This window comes from Pygocentrus nattereri, chromosome 5 (assembly GCF_015220715.1).
Source record: "Pygocentrus nattereri isolate fPygNat1 chromosome 5, fPygNat1.pri, whole genome shotgun sequence".
Classification (NCBI taxonomy): domain Eukaryota; kingdom Metazoa; phylum Chordata; class Actinopteri; order Characiformes; family Serrasalmidae; genus Pygocentrus; species Pygocentrus nattereri.
Window position 1 is genome coordinate 23,815,196 of NC_051215.1, and position 18,355 is coordinate 23,833,550.

The window sequence follows — 18,355 nt, forward strand, 5'->3', positions numbered from 1 at the left end:
GAACCGTGTGCTGCACTGGGTCGGTATGACCAACAGGTCAAAACCAGCTCTAAACAAAGTGACCGCTGTGCCCTGATTGGTGTTCTTGCTTTGTGCTTCTTTCATTTTGACATGTTACGTTTTTATACACACAGAAACCAAAAGGAACGACAGATTTCACAAAATGTAGTGGAGGAAAAAGTCAGAGATTTGACTTTGAAATGTAGTGGAGTGAAAGTTAAAAGTCGCCAAAAATGGAAAAACTTCAGTACAGATACACAAAAAAAATACTAACTTACTTACTAAATTACATTTACTTAGTTACTGTCCACCACTGGAGTTAGGACACAATATGACTTTATGTGACCTATGAAAAGAAATGAAAAAACAACGCTGGACATGCGTTGTCTAAAAAGGCTGCCTGTCCTGTCCGGTCTGGTCTTTATTCACAAACCACCTCTGGAGTATGAGTGCTGGTCTAAAATCAGTTTTTGTGACAAATACTGGCATAAATACAGAAGAATCTGATCCAAGACCATTCCTCAAATTTACAGCTGCTTTGTGAATACTAGCCCTGGTGAAGTGATGAGTTTTTGTTCATTTTTATAGTCCGCAGTTAGTCTAAAGAAAATCAATCAGTCTCCTCACATCCATTATTGATTTTATCGACCGTAATAAAGTGAGTAGTAAAATACGGTGTTGGCCAGAAATTTTTCAGTCCTGTCCTGATATTTTCCCTAGAAGATATATGTTGTATTCACCTAGCTAGAGAAAAAAATACACAGATAAATGTGTGGTCAGTGCTGCTCACACGCATATGCACAGTTAAAATTAAGTGTAATGCAGCCATTAGGGTGATTCAGACAGTAATGTTTGGCCTAAAGATTGTATTGGGAATAACTATATTGCTGTTGGTGTTACTTGGTATAATTCGTGACCATTTTGTTGTGAGCTTGGAAAGCAGATTTACTTACGCTGCCTCCAGGTGTACCTTTGGCTCCCTTCTGGCCAGGCAATCCTTCCTCGCCCTGTTATTAAAAACAGTTGTGCAGCAGTTGTTTTCCACAAATGTGTGAAGAACAGGGTGGGCCATTTATATGGATACACCCAAATAAAATGGGAATGGTTGGTGATATTAACTTCCTGTTTGTGGCATATTAGTATCTGGGAGGGGGGAAACTTTTCAAGATGGGTGATGACCATGGCGGCTATTTTGAAGTCGGCCATTTTGGATCCAACTTTAGTTTTTTCAATGGGAAGAGGGTCGTGTGACACATCAGACTTATTTAGAATTTCACAAGAAAAACATGGTGTGCTTTAACGTAACTTTATTCTTTCATGAGTTATTTACAAGTTTCTGACCAGTTATACAATGTGTTCAAAGTGCTGCCTGTTGTGTTGGATTGTCAATGCAGCCTCTTCTCCCACTCTTCACACACTGATAGCAACACCACAGAAGAAATGCTAACACAGGCTTCCAGTATCCGTAGTTTCAGGTGCTGCACATCTTGTGTCTTCACAGCATAGACAATCGCCTTCAGATGACCCCAAAGATAAAAGTCTAAGGGGGCCTTGGGGGCCATTCAACTGGCCCACGACGACCAATCCACTTTCCAGGAAACTGTTCATCTAGGAATGCTCGGACCTGACACCCATAATGTGGTGGTGCACCATCTTGCTGGAAAAACTCAGGGAACGTGCCAGCTTCCAAAGTGGATTGGTCATCATGGGCCAGTTGAATGGCCCCCAAGGTCTCCTGATAACTCATGAAAGAATAAAGTTACGTTAAAACCAAGCACACCATGTTTTTCTTGTGAAAATTCTCAATAAGTTTGATGTGTCACACGACCCTCTTCCCATTCAAAAAAATAAAGTTTGATCCAAAATGGCCGACTTCAAAATGGCCACCATGGTCACCACCCATCTTGAAAAGTTTTCCCCCTCCCAAATACTAATGTGCCACAAACAGGAAGTTAATATCACCAACCATTCCCATTTTATTTGGGTGTATCCATATAAATGGCCCATGCTGTACATTAATCCTAATAGCAGGTAAGATATATAAACACAAGTTGCATATTGATTGATGGAATTGATGGAAGTCGCAACCACAGAGTTTGCAGTTGAGTTAAATGTATTGTAAGATTATCAGCACAGGTTTGTAAATTTAACAGCAGAACATTTGTTTACAGCTTTTTCAGTCAAGTATAAAGTTCCAAGAATCTACATCAAATTGCATGCAAAACAATGACTCACCTTTGGTCCCCTTGGGCCTTCGGTGCCAGGTGGTCCCGGCATTCCCTAAAAACAATTACATGTTTTAACATTGATGTCTCTCTCCACTCACTTTATATATACACCAATCAGACATAACATTCTGACCACCTCCTTGTTTCTGTGCTCATTGTCCATTTTATCAGCTCCACTTACTGTATAGCTGCACTTTGTAGTTCTACAGTTACAGACTGTAGTCCATCTGTTTCTCTGATACTTTGTTAGTCCCCTTATACCCTGTTCTTCAGTGGTCAGGACCCCCATGGACCCTCACAGAGCAGGTACTATTTGGGTGGTGGGACATTCTCAGCACTGCAGTAACACTGACGTGGTGGTGCTGTGTATATCTAGTGTGTTGTGCTGGCCTAAGTGGATCAGACACAGCAGTGCTGCTGGAGTTTTTAAACACCTCAGTGTTGCTGCTGGACTGAGAATAGTCCACCAACCAAAAATATCCAACCAGCAATGTCCTGTGGGCAGCGTCCTGTGACCACTGATGAAGATGAAGATGAAGTAGAGTTAAATCTAATCTAATCTAAAGAGTAATCAGCACTTGATATGTGCAGTGCTTTTACATGAGATTCCACAAAACCATTTTAAGAGCAAGTGTTGCTGCCCATATAAATGAGACATTCACATAAAGGGCAGAGATTGCTTTGCCTCTAATGAAGCTAACATGCATGGCTCTGGGATAGATGGCGTTGTTTTCCTCCAAATGCCTGGATTAATCACATATGAAATGCATCCCTGCAGCTTTGTCAGCCGGAGAGATTAATAGGTTTAACAGGATGTTGTTAAATTCCAGTGCCAGCAGAACAGCAAACAGCGCCACCAGAGATAACATGTCAAAAGCCCTTACAACTTCTAGATATACATCAACTCAGAACTCTTGGCACTGTTACATGTGCCACTACTGTTATTCCTATAAGCTTTAAGTATAAAGCAGTGTTAGCGTTAAGAAAAACATGGGTTTGTACATGCTTGGCTAATTAGAGCCAGGATGTGCAGTTATATTAGCGAAACACACCTGCCTAACAGCATTCTGACATTAGATTGTTATGGAAGCGGTAAATCGTTTTACGTAGTTGTTTGTGTTACTGTAAATTGTCAGCTTGTTTGATTGTCCATCACTGCTTACTGTTAAGCTGATTTACTCTTAACTCTTATAAATGCTTTATAAATGCTGCTGATGCTCCTGGTTTTGTTTCTACTCATTGTGTTATAAGCTATCTCACACCATCTAATGTAATACCTGCTCTCTTGGAAATACAACAAATCTTAAATTCTGTGTAAATGTATGTAAGTTTATTTGCAATTATGTTTTTCTACTGTAACACTGCAATTTTCTGTCTGTCTGTCTGTATCTTGTCTGTCTATCTATCTGCATATATATCTATGTCTTTCTGTGACTATATATCTGTCTGTCTGTCTGTATCTGTCTGTCTCTCTGTCTATCTGTATATATATATCTAAATATATCTTCTTCTTCTTCTTTCGGCTGCTCCCTTTAGGGGTCGCCACAGCGGATCATCTGCCTCCATCTTGGCCTATCCATTGCCTCTTCTACTTTCACACCAACCATCTCCATGTCCACCTTCACTACATCCATAAACCTTCTCTGAGGTCTACCTCTTCTCCTTCTACCCGGCAGCTCCATCTCCAACATTCTTGCCCAATATATCCACTATTCCTCCTCAACACATGTCCAAACCATCTCAACATGGCCTCTCTGGCTTTATCTCCAAACTGCTCCACCTTCACTGTCCCTCTGATCTGCTCATTTCTAATCTTGTCCATCCTTGTCACTCCCAACGAAAATCTCAGCATCTTCATCTCTGAAACCTCCAGCTCAGCCTCCTGTCTTTTAGACAGAGCCACAGTCTCCAAACCATACATCATAGCAGGACGCACTACTGTCTTGTAAACCTTCCCTTTCACTCTTGCTGCTATCCTTCTGTCACACATCAGCCCTGACATCCATCTCCACCCACTCCATTCTACCTGCACCCTCTTCTTCACCTCTTTTCTACACTGTCCATTGCTCTGGATGGTTGACCCAAGATATTTGAAGTCATCCACCTTTACGACCTCTACTCCTTGCATCTTCACCTTTCCATCTGCCTCCCTCTCATTCACACACATGTATTCCGTCTCGTCCTACTGACCTTCATTCCTCTCCTCTCCCGTGCAAACCTCCACCTCTCCAGATTCTCTTCCACCTGCCCTCTACTCTCACCACAGATTACAATGTCATCTGCAAGCATCATGGTCCATGGAGCTTCCTGCCTGACCTCATCTGTCAACCTGTCCATCACCATTGCAAACAAGAATGGGCTCAAAGCTGATCCCTGATGTAACCCTACCTTCACCTTGAAACCATTTGTCACTCCAACTGCACACCTCACCACTGTCTCACTATCCTCATACATGTCCAGCACCACCCTAACATACTTTTCAGCTACACCTGACTTCCTCATACAGTACCACAGTTCCTGTCTTGGCACCCTATCATATGCCTTCTCTAGATCCACAAAGACACAATGTAGCTCCTTCTGAACTTCTCTGTACTTCTCTACCAACACTCTCAACGCAAAAATTGCATCTGTGGTACTTTTTCTGGGCATGAAACCAAACTATACATATATATATATATATATATATATATATATATATATATATATATATATATATATATATATATATATATATACACATATATCTTTCCATCTGCCTGTCTGTGCATCTGCCTGTCTGTCTATTTATTTGTCTGTCTTTCTCTATCTATCTATCTATCTATCTATCTATCTATCTATCTATCTATCTATCTATCTATCTATCTATCTATCTATCTATCTATCTATCTATCTATCTGTCTCTCTGTCTCTATCTCTGTCTCTCTGTCGCTCTGTGTCTCTTTGTCTATCTCTCTGTCTGTCTGTCGATCATATTAATCTGAAAACGATTGTAAAATACGGTGATTAAATGTATTAGAAATGCTATTATTTAATGAAAAGCTGAAATCTTACCATACAAGCGTCGTATGATATGCTGTATTCAGCTTTTCTAACGATTTAGTGTAGCATGACTTTTGAGATCTTTGGGAAGTTAAAGCCAACTGCAGCTTATTGTGCTCTTGCCAAGATCAGTCGTTTTATCATCTTGAAGGGATCCCAAAGAGATCCACACTTCCTCTTTGAAATATGATGTATGTACATCTGTGTAATCTGCTGAAAACATTCCCTTCGCTTCCAAGTTTTCTAACAGATACATTTTCTCATCAAAATATTGGAGGCATGTACAGCACTGTGCAAAAGACAGAGACCACCCTATACTTATTTAATTTCCAATTAAGTACAAATTATTCATTTTCAGCTGATATTTATGAGGAGCTTAGATATAAGATAATCCACTTCCAAAAGGAAGGAGAAAGTCAAATGAAAATAAGTGGGGGGAAAAAGTAGGAGTTTCCAAAACTAGAGTTCAAAACATGGTTAAAAGCTACAGAGAAAATGTGGCTCCTAACAACCACCTGGAAGAGCTGGTCGACACCAAAACTGCCCCCATCAGATAAACAGCATTTAAAGCTTTCATCTCTGAGAGAGAGGAGAAAATTAAGCTGCTTCAGATCTGAAAACATCCACAGGTGTTTCTGTCCATCCGTCCACTGTGAGAAGACTACACAGCGCTGTGGGTCTGAAAGGATGTGTAGCTGATCAAGAAGAACCTCACTGAGAAAAGAAGACGGACACATCAAATCAAGAAGCTGAACAATGGACTGACCACCCCGGAGTCCAGACTCCAGAGTCAACACCACTGAATGGGTTTGATTACTTCAGAAAATTATGGACCAGCTTCTAAGACTGAACTTTGGAGGCATGTCTGCAGTCTCTTCTTTGAGGAGCTGAAAGTGAGTCTCCTGAAAAGAATGAAAGGGAATAAAGGGAAAGAGAGACTCACTGAAATTCAAACTGATATGAGACTAGATTTCGTTTTTGACGGTTCTGTGTACTTTTTTGTTTAATATATCGTCGCTGTCCAGTGAAAAACATGTTTTCTGTTTTTTTGTTTTTTGGGGTTTTTTGGCAATTTTCACTTTTCTGCCTAATTTGAGCTCAGCAGCCGTTACATTGTCTGAAAATTTCATGATGAATGGACTAATAGAAATGCTCCAAAATTGCTAAGAATAAAAACTTTTCCATTAACTTGCACTGAAAGTCAAGAACGTTTCGGCCCTCTCCTGTAAAGTTACTACTTTGGAGATACTTGTTTTTCATTGGACAGCAACAATATTTTTTCTCCTTTTTTCTGATACTCAAAAAAAAAATCACAAAAAATGTCATATGAAGGGTATTCTCTGACTTTTGCACAGTATATTGTTGCATAAAATATTTATATTTATATAATCTACTTATCCAGTGATGTTTGAACCTGGTCTCCTCAGGTTTACTCATGTTCTGTCCTGTTAGATTAAATATTTTGGACTGTTTGAATATCTACATATTTTCTGCATGAAATGCTAAACAGTACGTTTGGCTCTGTCTGCAGACTCATTATATTCCAACAGAGCTGAACAGCATATTAGTGATGTTTAGACTGTGACAGAAACAGTGTAACATAACCGTCATGCCATTTCAGTGAAATCTTTTTGTGCTTAAAAGAGAATTCCACCTATTTGTTATAAAAGATTAAGATGTACACAGAGTCATTCAGAGTGGTTTGGTGTGTAGAGAAACATACCAAGTCACAGCTGTTCACAGTGGTGGTGATAGGAACCAGACGTCCACCTCTGAAAGCTCCCTCACAGAAAGTTATTACATGAAATGGTTATGAATTCACCGCCTGATGTCTTTTTTATTTATAGTTTTTTAGAAGCTTTTGGCTTAAAATGTTTTTTTTAATCAGTTATCTTGCTTCCAGGGTGTTGTGAGGCTAAATAGTGCCCAAAGAAAATGTATTTTTATCACTGTTGACATCATCATCATTCTGTATAAAACATAAAACTGTAGATTCACTGCTGGTTCTGGATAGTAAATAAAATGGCTATATTTGTGGTGTTGTCATGGTGACCCCTGGTTCCATCACCATTGCTGTAAAGACATCTCAACCATTTCACACCAAACCACTCTGAATCACTTTGTTTACATCTCAACCACTGAATTATGCAGAATTTCTTTAAATTAGGTGGAATTCCCCTTTAAGGCTGAACTTAAGTATGAGCATTTAAGAGGAAAAGAAAAGCAGGAAACATCTAAAGGTACATTTGACATGAATGGATCAACCTAGTTAAGATTTCTGGGCTTTATTACATCCTCAATACTGCTAAGTTAAATGTGTAAGTGCCAATAAGTGTGATTTAGTGTGCTCACAGTCACAGCCCTTAGTAATAGGCAGTACTTGAAAGTTCTCTGTTTTTAAACACTGGATCCACTGCACTGGATCCAACACAAAATTCCACTAAAGATGTATTGTTAGCCTCTGGTAGAAACTCTCTCTTGACAGACTTCTGGAACGCTGTGCCTGGAGGACTGTACTTCTTTTGTGGTGTTTTTTTTTTTTTTTCTGGTTATCTGTATTTGCCAGTCTCCGGATTTGCTCTGTGGCTTCACAGCTCTTTGATAAATGCTTTTAGGGTGATTTTACTCAATGCTGTCTTGCAGCTGTTGATGGACAGAGCCCAGTGTATGCCAGCCTGCTCTTAAATCTGCATAGCCCTCAAACATATATATATATATATATATATATATATATATATATATTTCTGTCCTATTTGTGTCCTAGTATGTCCTAGTATTATTGCACTATTCAAATTTGCACAACCTGCCACTGCACTATTTTTACTGACAATTACTGTATTCTTTTATATATGCAGCTCTCAGAGTGCATACTGCCTACCTTTGCATGCTCTGCACTCACTCTGTATATAAGTGTATTATATTCATACTTGCATTACCATTTTTTAACCACTGTATTCCACAGAGATACAATCATAAGTCGAACCACTAATACAGTAGCAAGCCGCAAGCATATTTCCTTTAGTGAAAATGATTGCTACGTTTTACATTAACTCTCTGTCATCCGTTGATTATTTATTATTTATGGACTGATGGGAAAAGCAGTTTAATGGTCTCCTGAGAGCATGAATGGGGAGAAACAGTAAATCCAGTGGTTTGTGAATGAACAGGGGAGTAAACAAACACTTTATAATTTCAGCGTATCCAGAAAAGCCACCTTGAAATAGCTTTTTGGTGAATTTTCCATGATAAACGGAAGCAGATGTTTGGTTGGGATTCGCTCTGCAGGGAATAGTAAAGGAACATGGAAACATGTTACAAAAATAAAGTATCTTCCATTTCTTCAAGGACATAAAAACTGGCTGCCTGAACAATGCAATGTTGGAAAATACGATGGAGGGGAGGAGGCAGCTGGACTAATGACTTTTGATATTATGCAGCATTGTTGCGTTGGAGACGGAGCTCCATTACAAGCTTTGTGTTTTACGCTTTGGTGCACTGAATTTCTGTGTTGTGTTGCTGGCAGAGACAACCACCAGCTCTTTTTTAGCAGCCTCAGCCACAGGGGAGTTTTGGCTGTACTGGAGCTAGATGAGGTTTACTTTAGTAAATTACTTTTAGATTCCAATCCAATACAAATCTGCAATGTCCGCAGGTTTCACAAGACTTGGTAACGGTAGTCCTTTTCAAATTGATCTCACAGTACTGCAATAAGAAAACCCTCTACACTCTCAGAAATAATTTACTAAACTGTCACTGTGGTAGTCTCCCATCTTGTCACTGGGGTGGGACCCTCAAGGGTCCATCTCAGTACCTTTAGTCAGGGAACATAACTGAACCATATATGATATGTTCTAAGCTGTACTGACTCCACACACCCCATCTCACATCCAGGCTTTTATTCTACTGTTCTGTTTTAAAACATTCGGTTATGTAAAGGTACAAATACCAACTTTTCACCTGGAAAAACTGATTTAAGGTTCACAAACAGACCTTAAAACCACTGCTGTACCTTTGAGGGAACATTTACATTGTTTGTACCTGGATGAACGAAAGAAGTACCTGCAGAGAATCAGATGCACATTTTATTTTGTCCTCTGGGCAACAAGACAAGCCCTAAAATGTCAACTTGGCACAGTTCCTCATACTTTTTGTGATGGGCTAATTATTAAGGCAGCATTTGTTGAATTATGAGCCCATTTTACTTCCCTAATGCTCTTCTCTCTGGCACTAAGTGGGGGTTCATTTTTGTTCTTTGAATCCAATTCATTCTAATCCTTATCTTGAAGTGGATGTTAATTCATAGACTGTTCAGTCCGGACTATCTGAGGTAATTTGGGGAAATTATGCAGATATCTTATCCCATTTCCCAAATTGACCATTTGAATCCCACAGATTACATTACTGTACCTCCTCTGGTAAAACTAATCCAGCTTAAATAGAGCCTATGCCTCTGCATTGTCTGTAGGTGTTATGAATTTACAATTCCAGAGCAAATCAGCTGGATGATTCCTACAACATAGCCCAGATGTTTAAGTCAGCATTACCAGTTAAATTAAGCAGATTCGAAAGCAAACAACTTGCAATGAATGCCAATGTTACTGAGAGCCTGGTTAGAAGGAGAATAAAGATGAAATATCGTGAAAGCGCTTCACAAATTCGTTAAGTATTCGTTAAGTTGCTTCAGTTCACTTTACCAGCCTGATGCTGTTCTGTCTGGGATTCACTCGACGTTAGTTTTACGTGTTTGTGTTTGGACCTGTTCAATTTTACTCTGTGAACATCTGGCTCCAGGGGTCAGCAACACATGAATCTTTTACTGCCCTGTTGCGGCTCCATAGCTGAATTAGATTTGTAGGTAAAAATAAAATAATCCTCCTTTGCAGTAAAATAAAGCTCTGCTGATCGTTCAACACAGTTTAACAGTAAATGGTCTTAAATGCTGGAGTTAATGTAGAACTGCTAATTCACCCTTTAACCCTGAAGATCAGCCCAGACTGCTGGTCACCATAGCAACACAGACAATCTCCCCTAGTTAGTAGCTAACGCAACAGCAAAGAGAGAGATTTAAGATGAACATCAGTCGTTTGGTGATGAAGGGACTTATTTCCTTTATAATCACTCCAGCTGGTTTTCCTGATACATTTAATCTGCAACGAGAAACTAACAAACGCTAGAACTCAAGAGGCTGAAGTTTCTCATTCATACAGCACTTACAATCTGGCACCTCAGACAGCAATTAAGGTGGAATGGGAAGATTCAAGCAAGAAGCTGGCGAAGGAGAGCCTCGTAAAATGTTGAACATTGAGAGACGTTTTACAAGAAACTGTTCAACTTTTGAGGAAAAATTTCCTGCCGGAGATGCGAGTAAAGCACCTACAGCTGAACTAAAGCTTAAAGCAGAGCAAAGAAAGACGAAAGAAGTGTTTGTTTATTATATTTTTTAGCCTATACTAGTACATTAGCACATACTGAGACATTTACAGCCAAGATGGCAAAACATTGCTTCAGTAAAATGGACATAAAACATTGTGGCTCCCAAGGTGGTTTGATTTTTGTTGAAAGGACAAATTGGCTCTACTTAACATTTGGGTTGTGACCCCTGATCTGTGCTATTTGGGCAAATTATTCTATTCTGTATGAATTCAAATCAAATCCCATGCAAATTACGTTGAAGAATCTCTTCTGGTAAAAAATAAATAAATAAATAAACAATAATCCAGCTCTAAAGTCACACAAACCCAAGATTCACTCAAAAAGGGGAGTGCACTGGGTATCTGTTCTTTTCTTCCAGAACAAGAAATACATCAGCTTAGTCATCCATGCCTGTCACTTGTTTGTCAATTATTATTTACTTTTGTGTGTAACTAGAGCTGAAATCATCAGCCACAATTGTTGGCACAGTGCCATAACACAGATTCCTTCAGAAAGCTCTGCATAATGCAGTAACTCTTGGTAAATCCCCCTATAATAAAACTGAGCACACTGACTCTTGTCATAGTAATTGTCTCAGTTCCAATGTGATGGTTCATTGAGTACAGCAGTATGTCTACAAAGTGCCTTTGAGTAGTAGCCCTATTACCAGTCACTTCTACATGCGCACTCTCAGCATCCTTGTACTTAATGGATTATTTTGGATTGATCTAGGTATGCTCTACTGATCTCATGACAACAACGTCTGGGAAGAACCAAAAGACATTTTGCGGTAAATGTGGGTGGAAAGGCAGACTTATTAGAGTTGGAACAAAGTGAGCGTGACATTTCTACATCAGTCCAGCAGCTCATGAAGGCAGAGCTCAAAGTAGGTGGTGATGGTGAGCTGGGCAATACTGTCTGACAGATGACAAACCTGTTGTTAGCACACAGATGTAACGTAAGCATGGCTGGAAAGTCCCTCAAAAAACTCCAATTCAGCTTGTAGAAGTCTGCATGTGGAGAACACATTACATGCAGGAAAAACTTTAAAAATCATCTCTCAAAAGGGAAAAACAGCTAACGCTTTTATTTGCTTGTGTTATCAATTGTACTTGAGTAGAGAAATTTGTGGGTGGGTTTGTCCTCAGAATTCCACCAATTTTTTCAGAATTTCTGATTGAATGGTTAAGATGTGGTGTGAAACGCTCCACTCTAGAGAAACTTACTGAGTCGGAGTTGTTTGCAGTGGTGGTGATAGGAACAAGACATCTGAGGAGTTTAATGTTCCATCCTGACAGTTATTACATGAAATTATTTTATTATTACATGAAATTGTTATCAATATGCTGCCTGTTGTTTGAGATATTGCTCTACGATTTTATTGTTTTTTGGAAATATATTTGTCAACTGTGTCAAATGTGTGGTGTCAACACATTTCGAAAATGTTAGCACAGGGGCATGTTTACCTCGGCGCTGCATCACCTCTTTTGCAAGCATTTGAGAACTGAGGAGACTGACTGCTGTAGTTCTGAAAGTGAAATGCTTTCCCATTCTTGCTTGATGTAGAATTTTGCAAAACTGTTTAGTCATATTTTTGTTTGTTAATGCAGCAAATGTTTTCAGTGGGTCATTGGTCTGGACTGTATGAAGGCTGGTTCAGCACCCAGACTCCTTTACCATGGAGCCATGGTGTTTTAATGCGTGCAGAATGTGGTTTAACATTCTCTTCCTGGAACAATCAAGGCCTTCTCCGAAAAAGACGTTGTCTGGATGGCAGTATGTGTTGCTCCAAAACCTGTATATATCTGTCATTCATTAATGGTTCCTTCACAGATGTGCAGGTCAACCATGCCATGTGTATGGTGCCCCCTACCATCACAGATACACAGATGGTCCCTCTCTTCTTTCGTCTAGAGGAATGACAATCATGATTCCCAAGAAGGAATTTGATTCATTTGACCATGGGACAATTTTTCACTAAATAAGCTCAGGCCCCGAGAAGGCGGCAGTGTTTCTGGATCCTGTTTATATGTGGTTTCTTCTTTGCATGGTAGAGTTTTAACTTGCATTTGTGGATGCAGCGATGAACGCTTCCTGAGAGGTTGAAGATCAAGAGCCAATCGGGTTTTTTTGCTCTCTCTGCACTTGGTCCACGTATTAGATCACTGAAAAAAATTTAGATGTATTTTTTTTTTCCCATGGTGGATTTTTTACAATTCTGTGTTGGTTTATGTATTTTTCTAAAGAGCTGCCCTCATGAGTGTACTTTTTTTTACATGTTTTTTCTTCTGAACCTTTTAATACAATGTTCAGCAGGTGTTGAATTCACCAAGCTCTTTGCTATTTTGCATCTATTTTGCATTCTAGCAAAAATTCAAAACAGGCAAATATTTCTCAAAAACAATAAAATTTATTACTTTCAGTGTTTGATATGTTGTCTTTACTATTTTCAGTTAAACATTGGTAAAATGATTAGCACATCATTAAATTCTGTTTTAATTACATTTTGCACAGCATCCCAACTTTTTTGGACACAGGGTGATACTTTTGAGAAGGTTCTGTTTATACTACAAATGGTGGAGGGATACAGGCAGGGCATTATGAGGCAAATAGTCCCAGAGGAAACTTACATTTGTAGATGTATTACTATTTTACCATCAATATTCCATATAAAAACTCTGACTGGTGGTTTTAGTGATTTACCCACAACAGCTATGAGCCTCTTTATGCAGGCCCTGTAGAAATGCATTTCCTGTCAGAATAACCTGTTTAATGTTTCAAACAGAAACAATTAATTTCCTGTGAAATACACACAGACCAGGCATTATATTATGACCACCTCCTTGTTTGGACGCTCATTGTCCATTTTATCAGCTCCACTTACTCTATAGGTGCACTTTGTAGTTCTACAGTTACAGACTGTAGTCCAGCTGTTTATTAAAGAACTCAGACCAACTCCATGTGTCATTAAAAAGGCCTGTTATGTCCTAATTTGTCCTGTTTAATTGAATTTAATGCAGTACGGTATATGAAATGAATGGAAATCCTTGTGCCAAAAGTGTTTTTAAACATGGCATTTCTAGTGCGTAGTGTCTGTGTGTCAAAATACTGTGGTATGTATCGTGCAAGTATCGTGATATTTTTGCCATATTACCTACCCTTATTTGTCCCTGGATATAAAAGGTCTGCTGATTTTGATAACGTCACTGTGCTCCGGCATGCAGGGCGGAATAATATCATCCAGTAATATAGCTCAGACAGCTAATAGTGTGTTTCACCTGGAAATACTTGGTGAGGACCAGACAGACACACAAACTGCTCCAGCCTGACTGCACACTCTCAGCAGATAGGTGTTGATAGGTGGCTTCACCTAGCAATTGCGTCCTCTCAGTGAGATCAGAAAACCCTATGACTCAGACCTTGTTCTCCATGAGAGAGAGGAGCTGCCAGTGAAAATAGCTGTACAGCTGAGTCACTGGCCATTTTTCTCATACTTCACAGAGGATTTCTGCTGTCCAGCACTAATGAGTGTCCTACAGTTCTCTCGGTCAGATCAGTCAACATGCACTCAGAAACATAGAGGTTTAGGGCTGCAGTAGCACTGATGATAAAAAGCAGTTGGCAAAATGGTTCTAAATTCTATTCTGTTCTATTAAGAAGTCAAAAATTTGGAAACACTTTTATTAGGTAAAATTCTCCAACATTATCCTATTCCGATAGCAGTGCTGTGTTTTGAAAACTGTTAAATATTATTTTTCTTCATTCTTAACTCTTGTGACTTCTCTTGCAACTTCTTGTTCCCTTACCTTTTGTGTTATCTCATTTGCATTTTGTATGTCTCTCTTGGGTGATGTGTGGGGGCTGCGGAGAGTTGTGCCTTTGTCATGTAACGACCTCCCATATTTAGCCTATGTTACATCTGGTTATCTATAGCTCCCCAATCTAGCAATGCCATTGTAGAGCTATCTCTGAGACATCCTGGCTCCTAGATAGAGGAGACTGTAAATTCCTGGGTGGGCCTCAACACCTCTATTTTAATTACTATGGTAGAGGCAGTTGCCCATCAAGTAGGGGGGTTCTGGGTTGTTTAGACAAAGAGACAACAAGAAGGTGTGGTTTACAAGTCCATCTTATTGTAAGCTTAGTTAGACTTGCTTGGTACGAGACTGCATGCATTAAAGAATTCCTCTCCACTCCTATCCTCAACAAATCAACATTTTGCCAGCAGAAGTAAAAAAAAACGAGTGTGTTTTTCCCCTCTCTGCGCTTGGTTCACATATTTAAGGAGGGCCTAAGGGGCCGTGGTCAAAAAAAAATTAATGACATTCGTTCCCTTGAAAATATTTTGCATTCTTTCGCAATAATAATTCCCCAAATATAATATCAGACCATCAAGCAAACGAAGGACCAGAGATGCCCAACGACATTGCCTACATTGGAGCTTTGTTACATTAGAGCTAACATTAAAAGCTGTTTTCCCAGTCGGAGGACAGTCGGTCTCAGTTTCAGTTTGAGTCACTAACAGCAGAATCATGTTTGATTTTGAGAAGCGACACTACGTCTTTATATTTCAATCCAAGACCAACGTAAAATGCAATGAGCTGTTTCATCGCTGAGCTTAAGCAAAGCACAGCTTTTGCAGCAAATGCAAACCATTTGCAAGGGAACACGTCACTTACTTTTTTTTTTTTTACCATGGCCCTTTAGGGGTTCCGTACATTAGATCACTAATATGTATTCTCTATGGTGGAAATTTTTTAAAACGTTTGTAAAACAAAACATTTTTTTTTTTTTACAATTCTGTGTTTTTTTAAAGAGCTGCCCTCATGAGCGTACTTTTTTTGCATAATTTTTGTGTTTGCACTAGGGTTGAATGATTGTTTTATATAGAAATCAGCATTTGAAAGAGCTGCAATTTTATTATATTCTACATCTGGGGTGTCGAGTCTTATCAGCATACAACAAAGCAGGAGATTACCTGATAAAATGTTTGAAGACTAAGATCAACTGATTAAACACATGGAGTCAAGTGAGCTCCAGCTTGTTTGGAGTGAAAACCTGCAGCCACACCAGCCCTATGTGGATAAGATTGGACAACTCAGTCCTACAATATTCTATGTCGTCTGAAATGGACAGATGTAACCTTGGGAACTGGCAGTCTGGCGCTACGTTCAGTGTTGAAGCCTCAAACACCCAAAAATGGCCTTCTTTAAAAAAGGCCTGGAGCTCAGTTTATAGAGGACAATAACATTTATTGTCGGCAGCATGGCTCATCTTCAATCTGCCCAAGTTCAGCCACGTCACCCCACTGCTGCACTCCCTTCACTGGCTCCCTGTAGCTGCACGCATCAGATTTAAAACCCTAATGCTTGCCTACAAAGCCAAAAATGGACCAGCCCCTACTTACTTGATGGCAATGGTGAAATCTCGAACTGTACCACGAGCCCTTTGAGCTTCGAGTACAGCTCGGCTTGACCCGCCATCCTTCAAGGCGCATTGAAGACAAGCGTTGAGAATGTTCTCCGTACTGGCACCCAGGTGGTGGAATGAACTCCCACTGGCTGTCTGAACAGCAGAGTCTCTTGCTGTCTCTTGCTGCTGAACACTGAATTATAAGCTGCACTTATATATATTTTATTGTAATGCACTGTGTATTGTAGTTTATTGTATTGTATTTTATTGTAATTTTATGGCATTGAATGGCACAGAGTTCTGCGTTCAACTCTTCCTTTTTCTCTTGGTGTCTGCAGTGACATCTTGTTTCTAGCAGTATCTGAGCTCAGGACTGTCTTTTTCTCTAAGCTATTGGTAACTAGCAAAGATACTTTCTCTAGATTGACAAAGCACTTCTTGTAAATCACTCTGGATAAGAGCGTCTGCTAAATGCTGTAAATGTAAATGTAAATTTAGATCACAATATTGTTCAGAAAAATCACAATTATAGGTTTTCCCTAAATCATTCAGCCCTAGTTTGCACCTTTGATGCTGTTTAAAACCAGTGGTGGACAGTAACTGAGTAAATGTAATTGGTTTCTGTACTTTTTCGTGTATCTGTACTGAAGTTTTTCCATTTTGGGCGACTTTTAACTTTCACTCCATTACATTTCAAAGTCAAATATCTGACTTTACTTTTTCCTCCACTACATTTTGAGAAATCTGTCGTTCCTTTTGGTTTCTGTGTGTATCAAAATGTACCATTTTAAAATGAAAGAAGCGCAAAGCAAGAACACCAATCAGGGCACAGCGGTCACTTTGTTTAGAGCTTGTTTTGACCTGTTGGTCATACTGACCCAGTGCAGCACACGGTTCAACATCAGCGCAGCAGCGTAAAGTTTTGGGAGAGTCTGTTCAACATAAATGATGAACTAACCTAACTTTGTGTAAATAGAGCACAATATAGAAATATGTCCACATATGCAGTCGTGACTGACGCGGCTTTTTTCTGAATTTCTACAAACACTTTCATTTTATAGTAAATTATTTTGGGCTGGTTTATGTTTATGAACAGAGACCTACAGATCAACATAGTAAAGGAGCTCGTTTGTGATCCTGAGTTTAAAGCCAGTTTTTATTCAACTTAAACTTGGAACTAAGTTGTAAATAAATCTTAAACTGAAACTTTGCTTGTGTGTAAAAAGTGATTTCAGAGCCACTCGGTTCTCCCTGATGGAAACTGTTTACCTTCAGTGTTTTGTGCTTATGATCATTTTAATAGACGTCAGCGTCACTAATTAATGACCTTCTATTAAAAGACTGGTTTACCAAGAGAGACACTGGAGGATTTTCACCTAAAATGAGTTGATGAAGCGAGTCTTGTTATAAAAATGATAACAGGACATTAGAGCCATAATTAATCTTTTAGTACTTTTACTGTTGATACTTAAGTACATTTGAAGGCAAATACTTTAGCACTTTTACTCAGGTTGAGGTCTAAAGGGAGGAACTTCTACTTTTACTGGAGTAATATTTGACTTTGGGTGTCTCTACTTTAACTCAAGAACATGGTTTGTGTAGTTTGTCCACCACTGTTTAAAACAGCTTTTCCTAAAGCAGTACAGAAGATTTATTGCTATGTCCTTTTTTGGTAAATATGATTTAGAAGATAGGGTAGGTGTCTGTTTGAAAGAGCATTGTGCAAAATGAAAAATAATACTTGTAGGGTTTTTTTTCACGGATTTATCATGTACTCACAGGATGTCCTTGTCTTCCGTCTTGGCCAGGAATGCCAGGAGCTCCTGTATCTCCCTGAAGAAACAATGTAGGGAATATAGGAGTAGCAGATGTATTAGAACCGTACAGACCTACTAAGCATGAGCAAGAACACTGAATGAGAAACAACAAGGTGAGAACATTTGGAGCACTGAGGGATGTCACTCAATAGCATATAGTATAGTAAAGGTGTATTTAGTGAGTATTTAATGCTTTATGCTGCCAGAAACAGATTAACAATTCATGTCTGGTTCAGAACAACGGAGATAAACCTCTCACTCCTTTATTCCCTTCAGGACTGTGAGAAAATGAACAAATGTGAGAATGAAAGTGTGTGTTTCTAAGCATCAGAGCATATAATCCAGGAACAGCACAGACTGTGCTAAACAACAACAATCTGCTTCTCTGAAAACAAAGGGTCCAAATGGGCTGTTTCAGCAGTTTTAGGCACTGGACGCATACTGCCA

At 39.3% G+C, this 18,355-nt stretch overlaps 1 protein-coding gene across 1 annotated transcript in view; it reads right to left on the reverse strand.

Annotated features, from left to right (window-relative positions):
• The window catches only part of col21a1 (collagen, type XXI, alpha 1), a 79,023-nt gene that overhangs the window by 18,842 nt on the left and 41,826 nt on the right, over nucleotides 1-18,355 (reverse strand). Inside the window, exons 18-20 of the mRNA XM_017694136.2 lie at nucleotides 17,871-17,924; nucleotides 2,236-2,280; nucleotides 954-1,007 (exon numbers count right to left, since the gene is read on the reverse strand). Coding sequence (XP_017549625.1) covers nucleotides 954-1,007; nucleotides 2,236-2,280; nucleotides 17,871-17,924 — 153 coding nt within the window. The remainder of the gene's footprint in view (nucleotides 1-953; nucleotides 1,008-2,235; nucleotides 2,281-17,870; nucleotides 17,925-18,355) is intronic.